We start from the raw sequence: 16865 nt of genomic DNA, 5'->3' as shown, positions 1-16865 counted from the left end.
CACTGATTTCATTTTACTGATAAGGAAATGGGCTTAGGGATTTTAAATAAGTTGCTCAAGGTAAGGTAGGAGACTCATATCTTAGATGGGACTCAAACTCAGGTTTCCTAACTTCAGATCCAGTGCTGTTTTTTGTTCCCCCTTTGTACATGTTGTTGCCCTGTGAGTTCCCCTGGGGAAATCTATTCACCCTGGAAACTCTGAGCTCACTTGTGGTACATCAATCACTCACCCAGCCACATGATAATTCTTCTCATTCCCCCGCCATCACCACCCTCATTAATGCTGCCTGTTCTGCCTTTTACTGATGAGATCTTTTCTCCTATCCCTTCCTTCTGTACAAATCTTTCTGTAGTTTCTACTATGGAGGCCAATCCCAGAAGAAGACAGAAACGCTCACTGAATGCTTCTTATTGGCTGCTTCTCTTGATTTCCAATACACTTGGGCCCTTCTAGATGACAGAAAGAATTTTGAGCTCTGACCAAGCCTTAGTTTCTCTGTCTGTGGTCCTAAACATTTGCATACCAGATAGGAAAACAGATGACTATTGACCATCCCTATGAAAGAACATGTACAAGATTGCATCATGGAGAGGCAAAGATGTTATGCTGAACAAAGCGCATTGGCTAGAAACGATCCCAGGCATTTCACATACTAGGTGCTTATAACTTCATCTTCCTCCCAAGCAAACTAGTTGCTGATACAGTCCTTAAGCATGAGGTGGGACCTGGACATGCTTCAAAGCTTAAGCTTAGTACCCCTTCTGAATCTTGCTTCCCTTTCCAGTCTGCAGTGTGGGTGCCTCCAATTATTACAACCTCTCCTCCTGCCTTTCTCCCCCCAGGAAAAGGATTCCCCAGCAAGTCAACAGACAATCTTCCAAGTCAAAAATTAACTTTGAAATGTGTTTTTTTTTAACTGACTAATGCCAATTATTTGCCTCCACTCAGGTTTGCTTTGTTGCTGGGAAACCCACAAGAGGAAAGGGTGACTAGCACTTTTGGTTGCTCATCAGTTGGTGCTGAAACAGAGGCTAAATGAGACTTCCCCGAGGGTCCACCTCTCTCTGACCAGTAAACCTCACTAGAAAATCATCTCTGCTGCCTGCACCCTGCAATCGGCAACTTCAGGTAATGGTGACGGGCTTATAGCTAAACCAAGGCATGAGGACCCCCAGCTCCGAGTAGCTGCTCACATCCCGGCACATGTTTGATGCTAGAAGCTGTGTGGCTCACTGTGGATCAAGGCTCACGATCCATAGTACCCACACCTCTGAGTGGACTCTTGGTACTTCCTTCTCCTCTCCCAAGGACATCTCCACAAGTGCGAACACACAGCTGTACACACAGATGGCAGGCTCATGGGCAGCTTTATTGCCTTAGCTCTCTGGCACCACCTTCTGCAGCACTGAGGATGTTCTCAGCATTTTCCAAGTAAGCTATAGGTCTCTAGGCCTCGGAGCGAAGCTGGATTTCCTACCTCTGTTCTTCCATCCTCGAGAAGGGAACGCTTCCATCTCCCATTCCTGACTTCCCCAGTCCCTAACAGGGTTTGCCAGTGACCACATCTGTTCTACGTTCAATAATCTGTACTTCTTTTATAGTGTCCAGCAAAGAAGGCATTCAATAAACACTCCGTAATAATGGAAGAGGTCCTCACTCCCCATTCCTAAGAGGCTCTGCCTCTTCTAAAGCCCACTCACTTAAGGATGTCTTCCCCCAATAAAGCAGAAATGGAGCATGGAGCTTCCCTCCCTTGCCTCAAACACAATTGAATGCGCTCACCTGCTGGGAATGCTGCAGGCAACCCAGCGAGTGGACAGCATGGCTGTATTAACCTACCTTATGGCTTTGCTACGGGAGAACAATGATCCTAAAGCCCAGTCAGTACATGTGCAAAGTGCCACCGAACAGCTCAAATGCTCAAGCCCCAGACAGACTTTCTGAAAACCTTCTTTGTCTAAGTTCATAGGTCCAGGCTACAAACTCTGATGAGAGAACCCCAGCCAGGCCACTTAACACTCAATCACTGTGGCATCTCTGCAACACGTCTCGGTTTCCAGACGGTGATGCTGGGCACTGATGAGAGTCAGAGCTGTTGGTTTCGGGTTTCTCAGCCATGTTATCTAAGGACCGGCTGCTTGGGATTTGATCGGGGCTGGTTTGGGAGAGAGGCAGACGCCGTCTTTTCCCCAGAACAGACTACTCTTTGAGCTCTGCCGCCACCCGGACTGGGGATGGAAGAAAGAAAACAAAAATCCCCACTGTATGTGGTTGTCCGGAATTTAACTTGGCCCGGGAGAGGGAAAATTAAAGAGCCACACTGCTCTCCTGCTCTTAACGCCCTCTGCAGGCAGCAAACCTCTTTAACACTGAGGCTTGTCAGGGGTGTGCAGGACAACAACAACAAAAAAGATTTCTGACCCTCTCACCTGTGGGGGAGGCTCTCATCTCCTTCCTAGGTCCACACTAAGTACCCAGTGGGGGGTCTGATTTAAAGTCAATTTGCAAAAAGTCATTGAAACAATATTCTCATCTTTTAAGCTACGCAAAAAGGAGATGAACATAGTTTAGTGATTTGGACCAAGGACTGTTAGTGAAACTAGTGATGTGAGGAGGAGGTCTTTGTTTTGTTTCCTGCTCCGTCGTGTATTAGCCACATACGCGGGGTGTGTGTGCTAGAGGGTGGTCAGGGCAGGTGTTTGGCATCAGGAACGGTTTTTTTGGAGAAAGCGAAGTGTGGAGTTCTTCCTAAACGTTCGTGTTACCCTGACGCTTCTAAAAAAGTCTTTCGCCTTGACATTCTGCTCTTCAGCCTCGCTCTTACCCCCAGGGCAGGTCAGTGTGAGGTGTGCACGGAAAAACTTTTCGTTCTATCATTGCAGGTCTTTTTAGGAAACATTCACACTCTCGATTTTCCTTCAGAGTATTTAGAAAGTGAACTCAGACTTCAAATCACTCTCTGAATTACTTTTCACATCTAGGTCAGCTACCCTTTGCTGTACATTTTCCAATCTCTGTGTCATCTTGGCTTTCTAGGTTGAATATTTTGCTTTGAGGTAAGTTTCCCCTTAAATTCCATAGTATTCTCAAGGGAGATTAGTCCCGATGGTAGAGATCTCTAGGAAAAGAACCCCCCCCCCCAAACATTCTCACCATTAGTAGTTGGGGTCATGGCAAAGCATGAGATCACACAGGCAGAGGACATGGAAGACTAGTGGAGAGAGCCCAAGTCAGAATCCTGGGAACACCAACACTGAAGGGACAAGGGAGAGGAAAAGGAGCCAGAGAGGAGAAGCAGGCACGGGAGTCAGATGAGGACAGAGAGCTAGGGAGCAGGAGAGAAGGGGCAGTGTCTGTGCAGGAGTGGGCAGGGCAGCACCCTCAAATGCCACTGCTCAGGGACGAGGCTGGGAGACCAGCTGTGAAGCACCAGGAGATGGGGAGGGAGGGGCTCCCGGGGGGTCTAGTCAGACTGAGGTGAAGTCAAATGCAGAATCCCAGAGATGTTACAAAGGGTTTAAGCAGAGAACATACAGAGAAAGAAGAGTTTCTTACAAGGTCATTTTGTGGGGAAAGAAGTTCATTGCACTGGCATGAAACAAGGAAGAGAACATAGCTATTTTCTGCAGAAGCTTAGGTGATGGCCTGCTTGGGGGACTGATACAGGAGATGTAGGGCTGAAGTGGGGAATCAGTCTAATTTAAGTAAAAGAACTCCAGACCGACCAGTTTAACCTTGACTCATTATTGAATTTGGGGCCAAATGGAATCTTACGAAAGTCTTCATGACAACACTACATTAGAATCATTCAGATTCTAGATCCCTTTATTCAGTATTTTATTATCCCTTTCCAAATGTCAAGGCAAGGTTGACAATTAAGAGGCTCTGGACCAGTCAACATAGCAATAGCAAACTTGTGCTAACTTAAAATTAGCATTGATATTGTTAAACATTAAGGTGCTTTGTGGATATGACAGTCGTGAGCCAAGCGGGGAAGAAAATGTCACAAAACCATCCCAAAGCCCAACTGAGACTTCGTGGTCCAATCTGGAGTCATTGGGATGCAAGAACTAGAGACGAACCACGTGGGGATGCAGTGGCTGACTGGGGCGATTGGCAAAATGTACACAGGACTGCTCTGCATGATTTCTTACAACCACATGTTAATCTACAATGATCTAAGCTGGAAAGATATACTAGTCCCCCCTTATCTACTCCTGGGTATACTTTCCAAGATGCCTGAAACCACAGACACACAGACACACACACTCACACACACACTCACATACTGTGTTGTTACTATGCATACATGCCCCTGCTAAATTATGCACAGTTACAACAATATACTGTAATAAACATTATGTGAATGGCTTTGGGGCCATTATTAAGTCAAACAAGGGTTATGTGAACACAAGCAACTGTGATACCACGGCAGGCAATCTGATAACTAAGACGGCTTCTAAGCACATACAGCCTGGATACGCTGGACAAAGGGATGATTTGCGTCCTGGGCAGGATGGAGGGGAACGGCGGGAGATTTCATCGTGTTATTCAGACTGGCATGCAATTTAAAACTTATGAATTGTTTATACCTGTAATTTTCCATTTAATTTTTTTGGACCATGGTTGACTGTAACTGAAACTGGAAAGTGAAACCACAGATAAGGGGGTACTACTGTAGATAGATAGATGATAGATAGATAGATAGATATAGGTGAGTTGACTTATCAAGTATATTATTTTATAATAAATATTTGTCCAAACTAAAAAAAATACATATTTAGCACCCCAACTTGAAATGACTCTATAACAATAACCTGAATTCTAATATTAAAATGGCCTATTTCTCAACTTCATGTTCTTTGCTGTGTTCATATTTAAAAAGGAAAAAAACACAGAGGCTGGATCAATCTTTTTGTTTTAAAGGCCCAAGAACCAAAGAGGAAGAGATGCGAAGGTCTGCAAACAAAAGCAGTAACGGCTGCCACTTGAAAGCCAAGCTTCCAGAGCTCTGCTATGGCAAAGGCAGTGGGCTTCTCAGAAACAATCTTACCCCACACAGACTTACATACCATTTAAGATGTGAATATTATCTTCTGGTAGTTCAAAAAAAGGGGGGGAGGGGAGTACATCGTTTCCAAATGAGAATGTCCTATATACAAAAACGAGGGTATACTGTGATGTCACCTTAGACATGAGGTGAGTAAGTAATTGCTCAGAAATCCGGGTTGGGTTCACACTCACTGTTTTGTAGGGCTAACTTGAAACTAAGCTACCAGTCAGTCCAGGAGTGGAATCCTTCACAGCTTAGAGCCATAAAGCAATGCTTTCATGTAAAGTATTAAAAATAAATAAAACAAACAAACAAAAAACCCAACCCTTTCAAAACATTTTCTTGCAGTGCCTTCCTTCAATTGGTAGCCAAACCCTCCCCCCAGCTCCGCCTCTTCACCGGCCTGTTTCTTACTAGTCTGCCCATTCTAGACCCACTTGGGCTCTGCGCCCTTACCTACTTGGGAAGTTAGGATGGTCCATGAAGCAGACTGTGACTTGCTGCAATCCTAGACATTTTGGCAGTCAATTCACCTTAATAACCCCCTCATCAAGACCTACCCGTAACAATTCTATCACTTGCCTCTCATTGGCTCCCTTCCATCTTTCCAAACGTTCACTCTTCTCATCAAGCTCACCATCATATCAACGCCCCATCTCACTTTCCATGGATGGCCTTGACTTTATTTCCTTTATGAAAAATGAGTCAATCACTCCTTATCTACTCTTACTGCCTCCATCAGCCCTGGCTCTCATTCTCCTCCAACATCTCACTTCACAAACATCCCCTCTCATTTGTCTATCTTCAATACCTTTCTCTGCCTTTTTCTGTTCAGTCTATAAATATGATTACATTTCCCCAACCTAAAACCATCAAAACTCCTCTTCTTTGTTTTATCAGCTCTAAAGCTACTTCCCGTCTTCCTCGTCTCATCTTTCAACCTAATATGGGCTGACCTCCATCCCCACTTCACTGAAATTGCTCTAAATTCACCTGTTATTAAATTGCCGTCTCAATTGTAATACACCTTATTTGTCTGCAAAATTTGACACTATTAGCCTCTTATTCCTTCAAGTTGTAATTCCTCTAGGCTTCAAAAAAACTATTTTCTTGTTATTCAGACCATTCCTTTATTACTAGGTATCTCCTTTGACCAGTAGGTTCCCCCTTCTTGGTCCTCTTCTCTTATTTCCATAGGCTTCCCATCTCTGACCTCATCCACATCCATGTTTTGGATCCATAATTTCAATTATTTTCTGTATGCTAATAATTCCAAATCTCAATCTTTAATCTTTTTTCCTCTTTTTTTTCTTTTTTAAGATTTTATTGGAGAAGGGTAACAGGACTTTCTTGGGGAACAGTGTGTACTTCCGGGACTTTTCCAAGTTATTGTCATTTCAATCTAAGTTATGGAGGGCGCAGCTCAGCTCCAGGCCCAGTTGTCATTGTTAGTTGCAGGGGGCACAGCCCACCATCCCTTGAGGGAGTCAAGGAGTCAAATTGGCAACCCTGTGGTTGAGAGCCGGCGCTCCAACCAACTGAACCATCTGGCCACCCGGGAGCTGAGCGGCAGCTCATTGACTTCATTCTAGTTGCAGAGGGTGCAGCTCGCTGGCCCATGTGGGAATCAAACCGGCAGCCCTGTTGCCCAGAACTCGTGCTCTAACCAACTGAGCCATCCTGCTGCCCCCTCAATCTTTAATCTTAACTTATCTTCTGACTTCCATTATCCCTATTCTCAAATGTATTCAAAACCTACTAATTCTCATACATACTAAGTCTCAGTTGATGGTGTCACTATGCACATGGCTCCCCAAGCCACAAACTTTGGATTTAGAGAACTATCCTTAACTCTTCCTTAACCCTCACATCTCATCCATCACAAAGAAATGATGTTCATTCTACTTCTAAGTGTTTCTCAAATCTGTCCTTTCTTCTTTATTCCTAATGTATCCATTTAGCCGAGGCCTTGAGATTCTGTTCTGGATAAAGTCTATAGCCATCTCCTTTCTTCTGTTCCTGTATGCAGTGAGTGATGACAGTACAATCTGCTTTGTTGCAAATATTACAGTAAATCTCGACAGCCCAACTAGTGTGGTGTGGGTGGAGAGGCAGTGAGAATCCTCAGACTGGACCGAAAAGAACATAGAATCTATTTTATGTTGTGAAAAATCACACAAATTTCATAGATAAAAACATGACTTATTACTAAGTGACTCATACATAGGCTACAAATTTTAAAAGGCAAAGCAGATGACACTCATGGCTCTTAAGATCTTTTGCATCACCCTTTTCCCTTGTTCCTGCAGAGACCGCGGTAAATCCTGGTGTTAAGTGACTGTGCCTTACCTTGATCTTCAATACAGGATTTCCCAGGACATAGTGCATTTATTTACTATTGTGATGCTTCCAATCCACCCCTCATTTTTAAGAGAGTTTGTATTCCAAAGTCTTTTTTTTCATGTATGAATTGATATTACTAAGTATTTCTGATTTTAGTTAATTTGGGTTTTTCCCATTTTTATGTAAACTCAAATGTTTGAATTGATGCAAAAGATTGTGAAATATTTGACAAATTTACATTATTGTATTAAGTGAAATTTCATACATTTCTCATGTCTTATGTTACTTGACTTTGTCTGCTGTCCTTGCACTTCCCCATTTTCTTCCATGCCTTCACATATTGTCCAAACTCTTGTCTGACTCCGAATTCACTTTTAAGATTCAGCTCAAAAATGACCTCATTTAAGTCATCTTCTCTGCTTTCTATCCTATGCACCTTAACACTTTGGAGCACGAAGATTATTTTCATGTTCTCTGTAAACTTAAGATCCAGCACAATTTCTAGTACATACAAAGCACCTCAGAATAAAATGCTGAATGAAGGAATGAATGCATCTTGGAATCTGACAATGGTGGGCAATTGAAAGGAAGTCAATTGAAGCCAAAATATAGATGATAGTTAATAATAATTGAATGCCCACTGTTGGCTAGGCACAAGACTAAAGCCATTTTATGTTCTTTAAAAAAATTGATCGATAACCCACATAAAATTCACACTTGTAAAGTATCTGATTCAGTGGCTTTAAATATATTTACAGTTTTGCAACATCACCATTAATTCTAGAACATTTTCATCACCCCAAAAAGAAACCCTACACTTAATAGCAGTCACTCCTCATTCCTTTTCTTCAGCCGCTAGCAACCACTAATCTACTTTGTTTCTATGGATTTGCCTATTGTGACATTTCGTGTCTATGGAATTATATGGTGCGTTTGTGTCTGGCTTCTTTCCCTTAGTATAGTGTTTTCAGGGTTTACCCATGTTGCAGCATGTGTCAGAACTTCATTCCTTGCTATGGCTAAATAATATTCCATTGAATGGATATACTGCATTTTGTTTACCTCTTCACCAGTTGATAGACATTTGGGTCATTTCCACTTTATGGCTATTATGAATAATGCTGCTATGAACATCTATGTACAGGTTTTTGTGGGGATGTTTATTTTCATTTATCTCGGGTATGTACCTGAAGAGAGAGAAAGCTGGATCATATGGTAACTCTAACTTTTTGAGCAACGGCCAGACTGTTTTCCTAAGCAGCAGCACTGTTTTACAATCCCATTAGCAATATTTTAGGCTTCCCCGTTTCTCCACACCCTCTTAGCACTATCTTTTGTATTACAGCATCTTAGTGGGTGTGAAGTTGTGTCTCATTGTTGATGTCCATTTCCCTAATAACTAATCATGCTCAGCATCATCCTTTAATGTGCTTATTTGCCATTTACCTATTTTCATTGGAGAAATGTCTATTCAGATCCCTTGGCCAATTTTTGCGTTACCTTTTTATTGTTGAATTGTAAGAGTTCTTTATATATTCTGGATATTAATTTTCTCTTTCTTACTCCCACCATCACATGCTGAAGCAGGTAGTTATATCTCTATTTTATAGAGGAAGAGACTAGAACCTGGAGATTTTTAGTAAGATTTTAGTAAGATCGAATCTGCATTTGTGATTCTCCAAAGCCCAGGCAGGCTCTTTCCACTACCCTATACTGCTTACTGCAGACGGAATAGCTTTAACTGACTATGAGAACTAGAGAGTAAGTACATCGTGGGTGGTTAATATGAAGATAATCACTGGAATTGAGGCCAGGATGCTAATAACTATCAACTGATTGCTGGTCAATGGTGGTAGGCCTCAGTTGTATATAAATTAAAAAGTGGGATAATATGATCTCTAAGATTCCTTCTTACTCTGAAATTCTATGATTTAATAGTCCTTTGTGTTTTGCCTGGCATCAAAACAGCAAGTCATGAAAAGCCAATTCCTTAAATGTTAGGAAGAAAGGAAGAGTCATCCACTTATATATATATACCTCTCTATATATATACCTCTAAAGCCCAGGATGGGTCCCTCTGGGAATTTCCGTCCAATTCACTGGTGAAAAATACCTGATCTGGGGGGCGGCCAGATGGCTCAGTTGGTTAGAGCGTTGTGCTCTTAACAACAAGGTTGCTGGTTCGATCCCCACATGGGCCAGTGAGCTGCGCCCTCCACAACTAGATTGAAAACGACTTGACTGGGAGCTGATGGGTCCTGGAAAAACACTGTTCCCCAATAGTCCCCAATAAAAATTTAAATAAATAAATGAATAAAATTAAATTAAAAAAAGGTAGCATTTTCTTCCTACTGACCATTTAATCACCGTTTTCCTTAACACAAATATGAAAACCTGAGCTCTTTGCTTTGTCCTGGGTAAAGCATAATGATGCCATTCCAAGCTAAGACCAACTGATTCCGCAGAGGCTGTCCAAAATGATACGCAATTACTTTGCCCCAAGTGCACAGCAATTTGCCTAGAAAAGGATATAGATGAGACAAATGGATAAAGTCCTAGCGCCATCACCACTACCTATTGCCTTCAATCCCAGATGGTTTCAAGGGAGGCGTTTAGGAAAACTTTAACACCTGCACAGGACTGCGGAGATCATGGAACAAGTAAACTAAGTCATTGACAAAGTGTGTGGTTTTAACAAGAAATTATGAAACAACTCAGAGTCTATTTTCAATTATATATTTTATTGAAAAATAGTTAATTTAAAATATATAGGGTTTTTTTTTAAAAAAACAAACATGTTATTGGTAAAATACTGAACTTTTCATACAAGGGTCATTTAAGTTTTACTCACTCTTACCAAAGTGGCATCTTTATTTTACTAAACATTTTGCTTAAGAGTAGGGTCGCTAGCGCCCTCTGGTGAAACTTCATGAGATTGGGTCCAAAAAGGAATTCAGGCCCCACAGCTCAAGACTGAAGAAAGTTAAACAGCAGAATTACTGCCTATTCACATTTAACAGTTGTGATCTGTTGCCTTTCCTGTCTGCCTAGAGAAAGGCAGCCTCAACGATGCCTTTATCTCCACAGGGAAAGTGTTCCTTCTACTGACACTCAACAAGCTCATAGCAAAAGTCCTTTCTTCCTAAGTTTTCATCGTCAGCGGCTTTTTAAAATTATTTATTTTCAATTAAAGTTGACAGTCAATATTATTTTATATTAGTTTTGGGTGTACAGCATAGTGGTTAGACATTTATATAATTTATGAAGTGATCCCCCACGCCCCCAATTAGTCTAGTGCCCACCTGGCACTATGCAGTTATTACATTACTGACTATATTCCCTATGCTGTAATTTATATCCCCGTGACTATTTCGTAACTATCAATTTGTACTTCCTAATCCCCTCACCTTTTACACCCAGACTTCAAACCCCCTTCCCATCCGATTGTCACTGTCTTCTTTAAAAAAGAAAAAACATGTCATTATAAATAGAAATAAGGGGAAAGTCTCTAAGTAATTTAGGTTATAATCTAGGCCAAAAAACCCAAAAAGGTTAATAAGACAGCAAAAATTATCGATAAAGTTTAGCATGAGAGAAAGGCTATTTTGGTGGTCCCTGATTCTTCACCCTATCTTTATAACAATGGATACCACCACTCTAGTCAACTCTGCCTCGTTTCTGGGAGAAGACGGCCATGATCTCGGGTTTCAGAAAGCAGACTCGGTCCAGGAGAGGGCCACTTCTAAAACTAAACATCAGCAAAGTCTAAGTTCATTTTCCAGACCAAATAGTTTCGACTTGAGGTTCTTCAGTTCTCCTTGAATCTTATGTGCCCGTCTATTGCTGTCACGGACCTCACACAGAATGGCGAGATCCTGGTTTGCCTGGGAATTAAGAGTTGCCTAGAGATTTGGAAAAAAAGAGGAAATGGTTACAGCATATGCCAGGGGAGAGACATCAGCTATAATGACTAGGCTACACTGGCTCCTTTTTATGAGACTTTGGCACATAGGATAGATTCAATCCTTCGTTTCTTTAGTGACTAACTAAAAGAAGGAAAACATAGAGTAACATTAAAGCAGAAAAGGTATGAGGCTCTCTGCTTTCCCATACAACAGGAAAGGAGCCTTGAGATAGAGATCAATGAACAATTAATAATGAGTAAAAAGAAGAGACCAATATAAACATTACTGGTAAATTTACCAAAGAATGAAAGAAAGCACCTTTTCTTTTCTATAATCAACTTTGTTTGGAATGTAGTGATCACTTAGGATATGTGAACAACTGGTTAAATCTCTTTTAAGGCTTTGAGGCAACTTTGATTCTAAATAAGGCTGAGTCTGAGAGGGAAAAATTACTTTATTACTCAACTACTCACTTTCCCCATTTGTAAAACAGTTTTTTTAATCTATTAGGTTGGTGCAAACAAAACTGCGGTTTTTGTGTTGTTGAAATTTGCCTCTGATATTGGAATACATTCTTAAATAAATATAGTTATGTTATATATCATTTTAATGAGCATTTCTCGCTTTATGTTTTTTCGGTAATGACTTATTACTTGCTGTTTATTTTATATTTATTTTAAACGATGGAAATGTTAGGAAAAAAAGCAAATTCGAGCGATTTTCTTATTCCAGTTCAAAATGGGTCATAAAGCAGTGGAGACAACTTGCAACATCAACAACACATTTGGTCCAGGAACAGCTAACGAACGTACAGTGCAGTGGTGGTTCAAGAAGTTTTGCAAAGGAGACGAGAGCCTTGTGGCTGGCAATCAGAGCGTAGTGGCCAGCCATCGGAAGTTGACAATGACCAATTGAGAGCAATCATTGAAGCTGATCCTCTTACAACTACACAAGAAGTTGCCAAAGAACTCAACATTGACCATTCTATGGTCGATGGGCATTTGAAGCAAATTGGAAAAGTCAAAAAGCTTGATAAGTGGGTGTCTCATGAGCTGACCGCATATTAAAAAAAATAACATCGTTTTCGAAGTATTGTCTTCTCTTATTCTACACAATGACAACAAACTACTTCTCAATCAGATTGTGATGTGCAACGAAAAGTGGATTTTATATGACAACCGGCAATGACCAGCTCAGTGGTTGGACCTAGAAGCTTCAATGCACTTCCCAAAGCCAAACTTGCACTAAAAAAGGTCATGGTCACTGTTTGGTGGTCTGCTGCTGGTCTGATCCACTACAGCTTTCTGAATCCCAGCAAAACCATTATATCTGAGAAGTATGCTTAGCAAAATTGATGAGATGCACCGAAAACTGCAATGCCTGCAGCAGGCATTTGTCAACAGAAAGGGCCCAATTCTTCTCCATGACAACACCCGACCGCACGTTGCAAAACCAATGCTTCAAAAGTTGAACAAATTGGGCTATGAAGTTTTGCTTCATCAACCATATTCACCTGACCTCTTGCCAACCAACTACCACTTCTTCAAGCATCTTGACAACTTTTTGCAGGGAAAACAGTTCCACAACCAGCAGGATGCAGAAAATACTTTCCAAGAGTTCGTTGAATCCCAAAGCTCAGAATTTTATGCTACAGGAATAAACAAACTTATTTCTCATTGGCAACAATGTATTGATTGTAATATGTGTTGATTGTAATAGTCCCCATTTTGATTAATAAAGATGTTTGAGCCTACTTATAATGATCTAAAATTCACGATCCGAAACCGCAATTACTTTTGCACCAAACTTTATCCCCTTGAATTGGGATAAAAATTTCTAGGTTTGATTTAGATGAAAGCATAAGGATGCAGTCATTCAATTATTTCAGCCTATTTTTGTCCTCCCTCTACTGTGTCCTTGTTAAACCGATTTTAGTGAGGCTTACAGGATGGTGATCCATTAGCACCCGCCATAAGGGAAAGAGCACGTCTTTCTTCATGACGTATTGTCTCACTTGCACCTCTTTTCTCCCTTTTAGTATTCAGGATCAGTAATTACCTTATAGAGCATTTGCTCCAAGTCTTTCAGTTTCTGCCGGAGAATCTTAATATCTGTCTTAAAACCTTCGACTTCCAAGATACGCCGCTTCTCCAAGGCCTCGTAGCGTTTTGTCATTACCTGTAAACGCTTCCCCATCTTGTTAGAGCGATCCTAAATTTTGGGAAATGAGAAGGCATTTATGAAGATGAGGGAAGCATTTCTTGAGCCACTGCACTTCCCACTCCATCATAAGTGGCCGAGAATTTTGTACCTTGAAGATCTCTCTCCTCACTCCTCCTTCCTCACGAATTCGTGCAAGTTCTTCTTCTAGGGACATGCACTGCGTTTGGTACATGTTCGACAGCCTTTTCTCTTGTATTAACTTATCCTTTAGCGACTGCAGGTCAAAAGGGAAAATAATACTCAGGTCTATAATTTAGGTCATTCAAATAGCATTCAGGTAAAGAAAGAAAGGAAAGAAAGGATTTCCAGAAGTACAAAATGAGTTAAGGAACAAGAGAACAAGGAAATTTGGAGAACATTTGAACGATTCTCTTAATTTTTTTCTAAAGTGTACATAGTAGAAATTCTTTAAAATAAAACAAATTATTTTTGGCTCTGGGAAGAGTAGATAATGGAGCTCAGAAGTATCCCAAGTAAGCATAACGATAGTCGGCCCTCCAGTAGTACCCACAGGTTCTACAACCAGAGTCAACCATGGAACAAAAATACTCCACAAAAAAGTTACACTGTTGCTGACATGTACTACCTAGTTAGGATTACTGAACATGTACAGCCTTTTTTTTTCTTGTCATTATTCCCTAAACAATAGAGTATAACAACTATTTTCATAGCATTTACATTGTAGTACGTATTATAAGTAGAGATGATTTAAAGTATACAGGAGGATGTGCATAGGTTATATACAAATACTATTACATCTTATATACGGGACTTGAGCATCCATAGGTTTTGGTACCTGCAGGGGGCGGGGAGGTGTCCTGAAACCAATCCCCTGCACACACCAAGAGACTACTGTATATGTTTGGGATGCATTTCTGAAGTTCTTCTTTAAAAAGGAAGTAACATTCAACAATGCTTACTATACATGTCCCACTGAGTACCTAGAATGATCTTTAAAAATCCAAATCAGATCATGTTACTTCCTTACACACAGCCCAGAGGAAGAGCATTCCAGGCGAGGGAAGAGCAAGTTTAAAGGCCCTGGAGTATGTTCAAGGAGAAGGATGTCATGGTTATAGAGAAACAAGCAAGGAGGAAGTGGAACACAAAAGGAGATTCAAGTGAGCAGTTTCCAATCACAGAGCGCCACCCCTCCAACCTCCTTGGGTACCACTTCCTCCTTTAGCATACTCCGGTTGAAACTTGCTCTTCTCCTACTTCTGTATGGCAAGCTCAGTCCAATTTTTCTGGTCTCAGTAAAAACACCAGACTTAAGAGTATCCTTGTGCTTCTCTATAGAACTAGACTTCCAGTAACTACATATAATCTTCAAATACTCCTTTTAATTCCTTAATACCTTTTTAAAAATAATCTATCACTTTCTTGGTTGTTAATGTTTCTGTTCTTTATCATCCATTAACATGTAAATGCCATGAAGGCAGATCTGATCTAACTTATTTACTGCTGTAGCCCCAGAGCCTACTCCCCAGTAGGAGTGAAATAAATATTTGTTGAATGAATGAACCAATAGTTTCATTTTCTAAATCCGCAAACACTGTAAAGAGCTGCTCTTTGAAACCTATTTCTTGAGGTTGTTGTTACATCTGCTTACTGTACAGAATGGATCTTGTATGACAATTCTTAGGTTCTTTGGAGTTCTGAGTTTTTTCAACTCTTCCAGAAAAACACATAATTTTTGTAAGATACACGGAAACTACCTTAATGTATTCATTTTGCTTATAATGACTCTCATGAACTGGCCAAACTTTTCCAATTTTATCTTCTTTCTTCTTACACTGTACCCTGTATTGCTTAATCTTTGACATCAAATGATCCTTTTCAAGCATCCACGACTTCTCCTTATTTTGGTTTTCAAATCTGAGTTGCAAAAAGTCTTTGGTGCTCTCATAGAGCAGTTCCTGGGTATGATGGAGACTGAAAGAAAGCACAAATGTGGACATGCAGACGCATACACAGCAATATGACATACAGTTATTGCAAACAAAGGTATGTTCTTTAAAAATTGTGCAATATGTAAATTCTGTACAATATTACTAGCAGTTTTTAAAATATGCTTAATCTGATCACTGGGAATCTTACATTTTTTTTTAACTAGACAAACTATAATGTATATACCCATACTCACTGGTTTACAGACTGGTCTTTACAGATATTTTCCCGAGTGCTAATTTCAGGTTATATAATTAGAAGGATTATAGACATATTCACACATAGTCTGCATAAATATGGACTATTCCCAGGCACTAGACTTTATAATAAAGAATGAAATCATGGTGTTCTGACTGAGAGTTAACACAAGTTCTAAAATGTCAAACACAGCTTTGCTTTCTTTGTTTATGCTGTGCTCCACACGTAACTGCCTGATAGCAAATCTTGCCTTCTTTTCAAGATCAACTTCCTCTATGAAATCATCTCGACAACTTTAGCTCATTTAATTTCTTCATTCTCTGAAATTCTTTATCAGTTTAAATTTATACTCTTGTGTTATAATTCAACACTTGCTTCTAGACTATGTCATGTTTTAACGGTCGACACGCATGTATAGCAACCTGAGTGAAAGTGTACACTTACTTATCATTCATTTTTGCCCTGCAACCACCAGATTGTCAAGGATATCAGCAATTACTGGACATACACAGGGTACTAAATACATTCCTGCTGACGACTGAGATTTAGGAATAGACAAATAATGTTTCTACCTTCAACTAAGAATATCCCTAGAAGTAAACAACCCATCAGTTTAACAACACTTAGAAAAATACTGTCTCAAATAATCAATCAAATAATCAAACTGCTTGTTTGCAAAGAGTATTAAGTACTGTGAGGCAATCACTGTAGTTTTCCACTGAACAAATGTCAGATCCACTTAGTTCTTTTCATGAGTAATAGAGTACACACATAAGAGCTAGGCACAAAGGACAGTAACTGGTCAGCAGATAGGGAAAAAAAACCCACACATATATATATGTATACATATATATGTATATTTTGTATTATTTACACATACACACACTCATATATGTATGTATGTATATATCAGGTATATGTATGTGTGCATAAAGGAGAGATTGATTCAATTACCACAAGGCTATCTCTTGCTTTCAATGAGTTATTTTATTCTATAAGACATTATGTTCTCAATTACAAACTGGGAAAGCATGGTCTTGTTAATGTACAAATGGTTTGAAAGTGACACTGAAAGGTCAGTCATTAATGGTTTTGGATTTCATGCCATTCAATATCCTTAGGATGATGTAATAGAAAGAACTGATCATGTATTCAGATATGCAGATGATGCTAAACTAGGATGGCTACTA

The 16865-nt window shown here is 40.2% G+C and overlaps 1 protein-coding gene across 4 annotated transcripts in view; it reads right to left on the bottom strand.

Moving 5' to 3' along the window:
- Positions 1-10115: 10115 nt before the first annotated feature.
- CCDC77 (coiled-coil domain containing 77) overlaps positions 10116-16865 on the bottom strand; it is a 30863-nt gene continuing 24113 nt past the window's right edge. For 3 of the 4 annotated variants that reach the window (XM_081060281.1, XM_081060283.1, XM_081060284.1), the window contains exons 9-12: positions 15246-15462; positions 13616-13741; positions 13363-13515; positions 10128-11301 (exon numbers count right to left, since the gene is read on the bottom strand). In XM_081060281.1, the coding sequence (XP_080916407.1) occupies positions 11155-11301; positions 13363-13515; positions 13616-13741; positions 15246-15462 (643 nt within the window). In that variant the 3' untranslated portion in view covers positions 10128-11154. Of the gene's footprint in view, positions 11302-13362; positions 13516-13615; positions 13742-15245; positions 15463-16865 lie in introns of all 4 variants that reach the window. The other variant, XM_081060282.1, reaches the window with a different exon arrangement.

The sequence above is a fragment of the Rhinolophus hipposideros genome, assembly GCF_964194185.1.
Source record: "Rhinolophus hipposideros genome assembly, chromosome: 9".
NCBI classification, from domain to species: domain Eukaryota; kingdom Metazoa; phylum Chordata; class Mammalia; order Chiroptera; family Rhinolophidae; genus Rhinolophus; species Rhinolophus hipposideros.
This window is presented reverse-complemented; position numbering and strand designations above follow the sequence as displayed.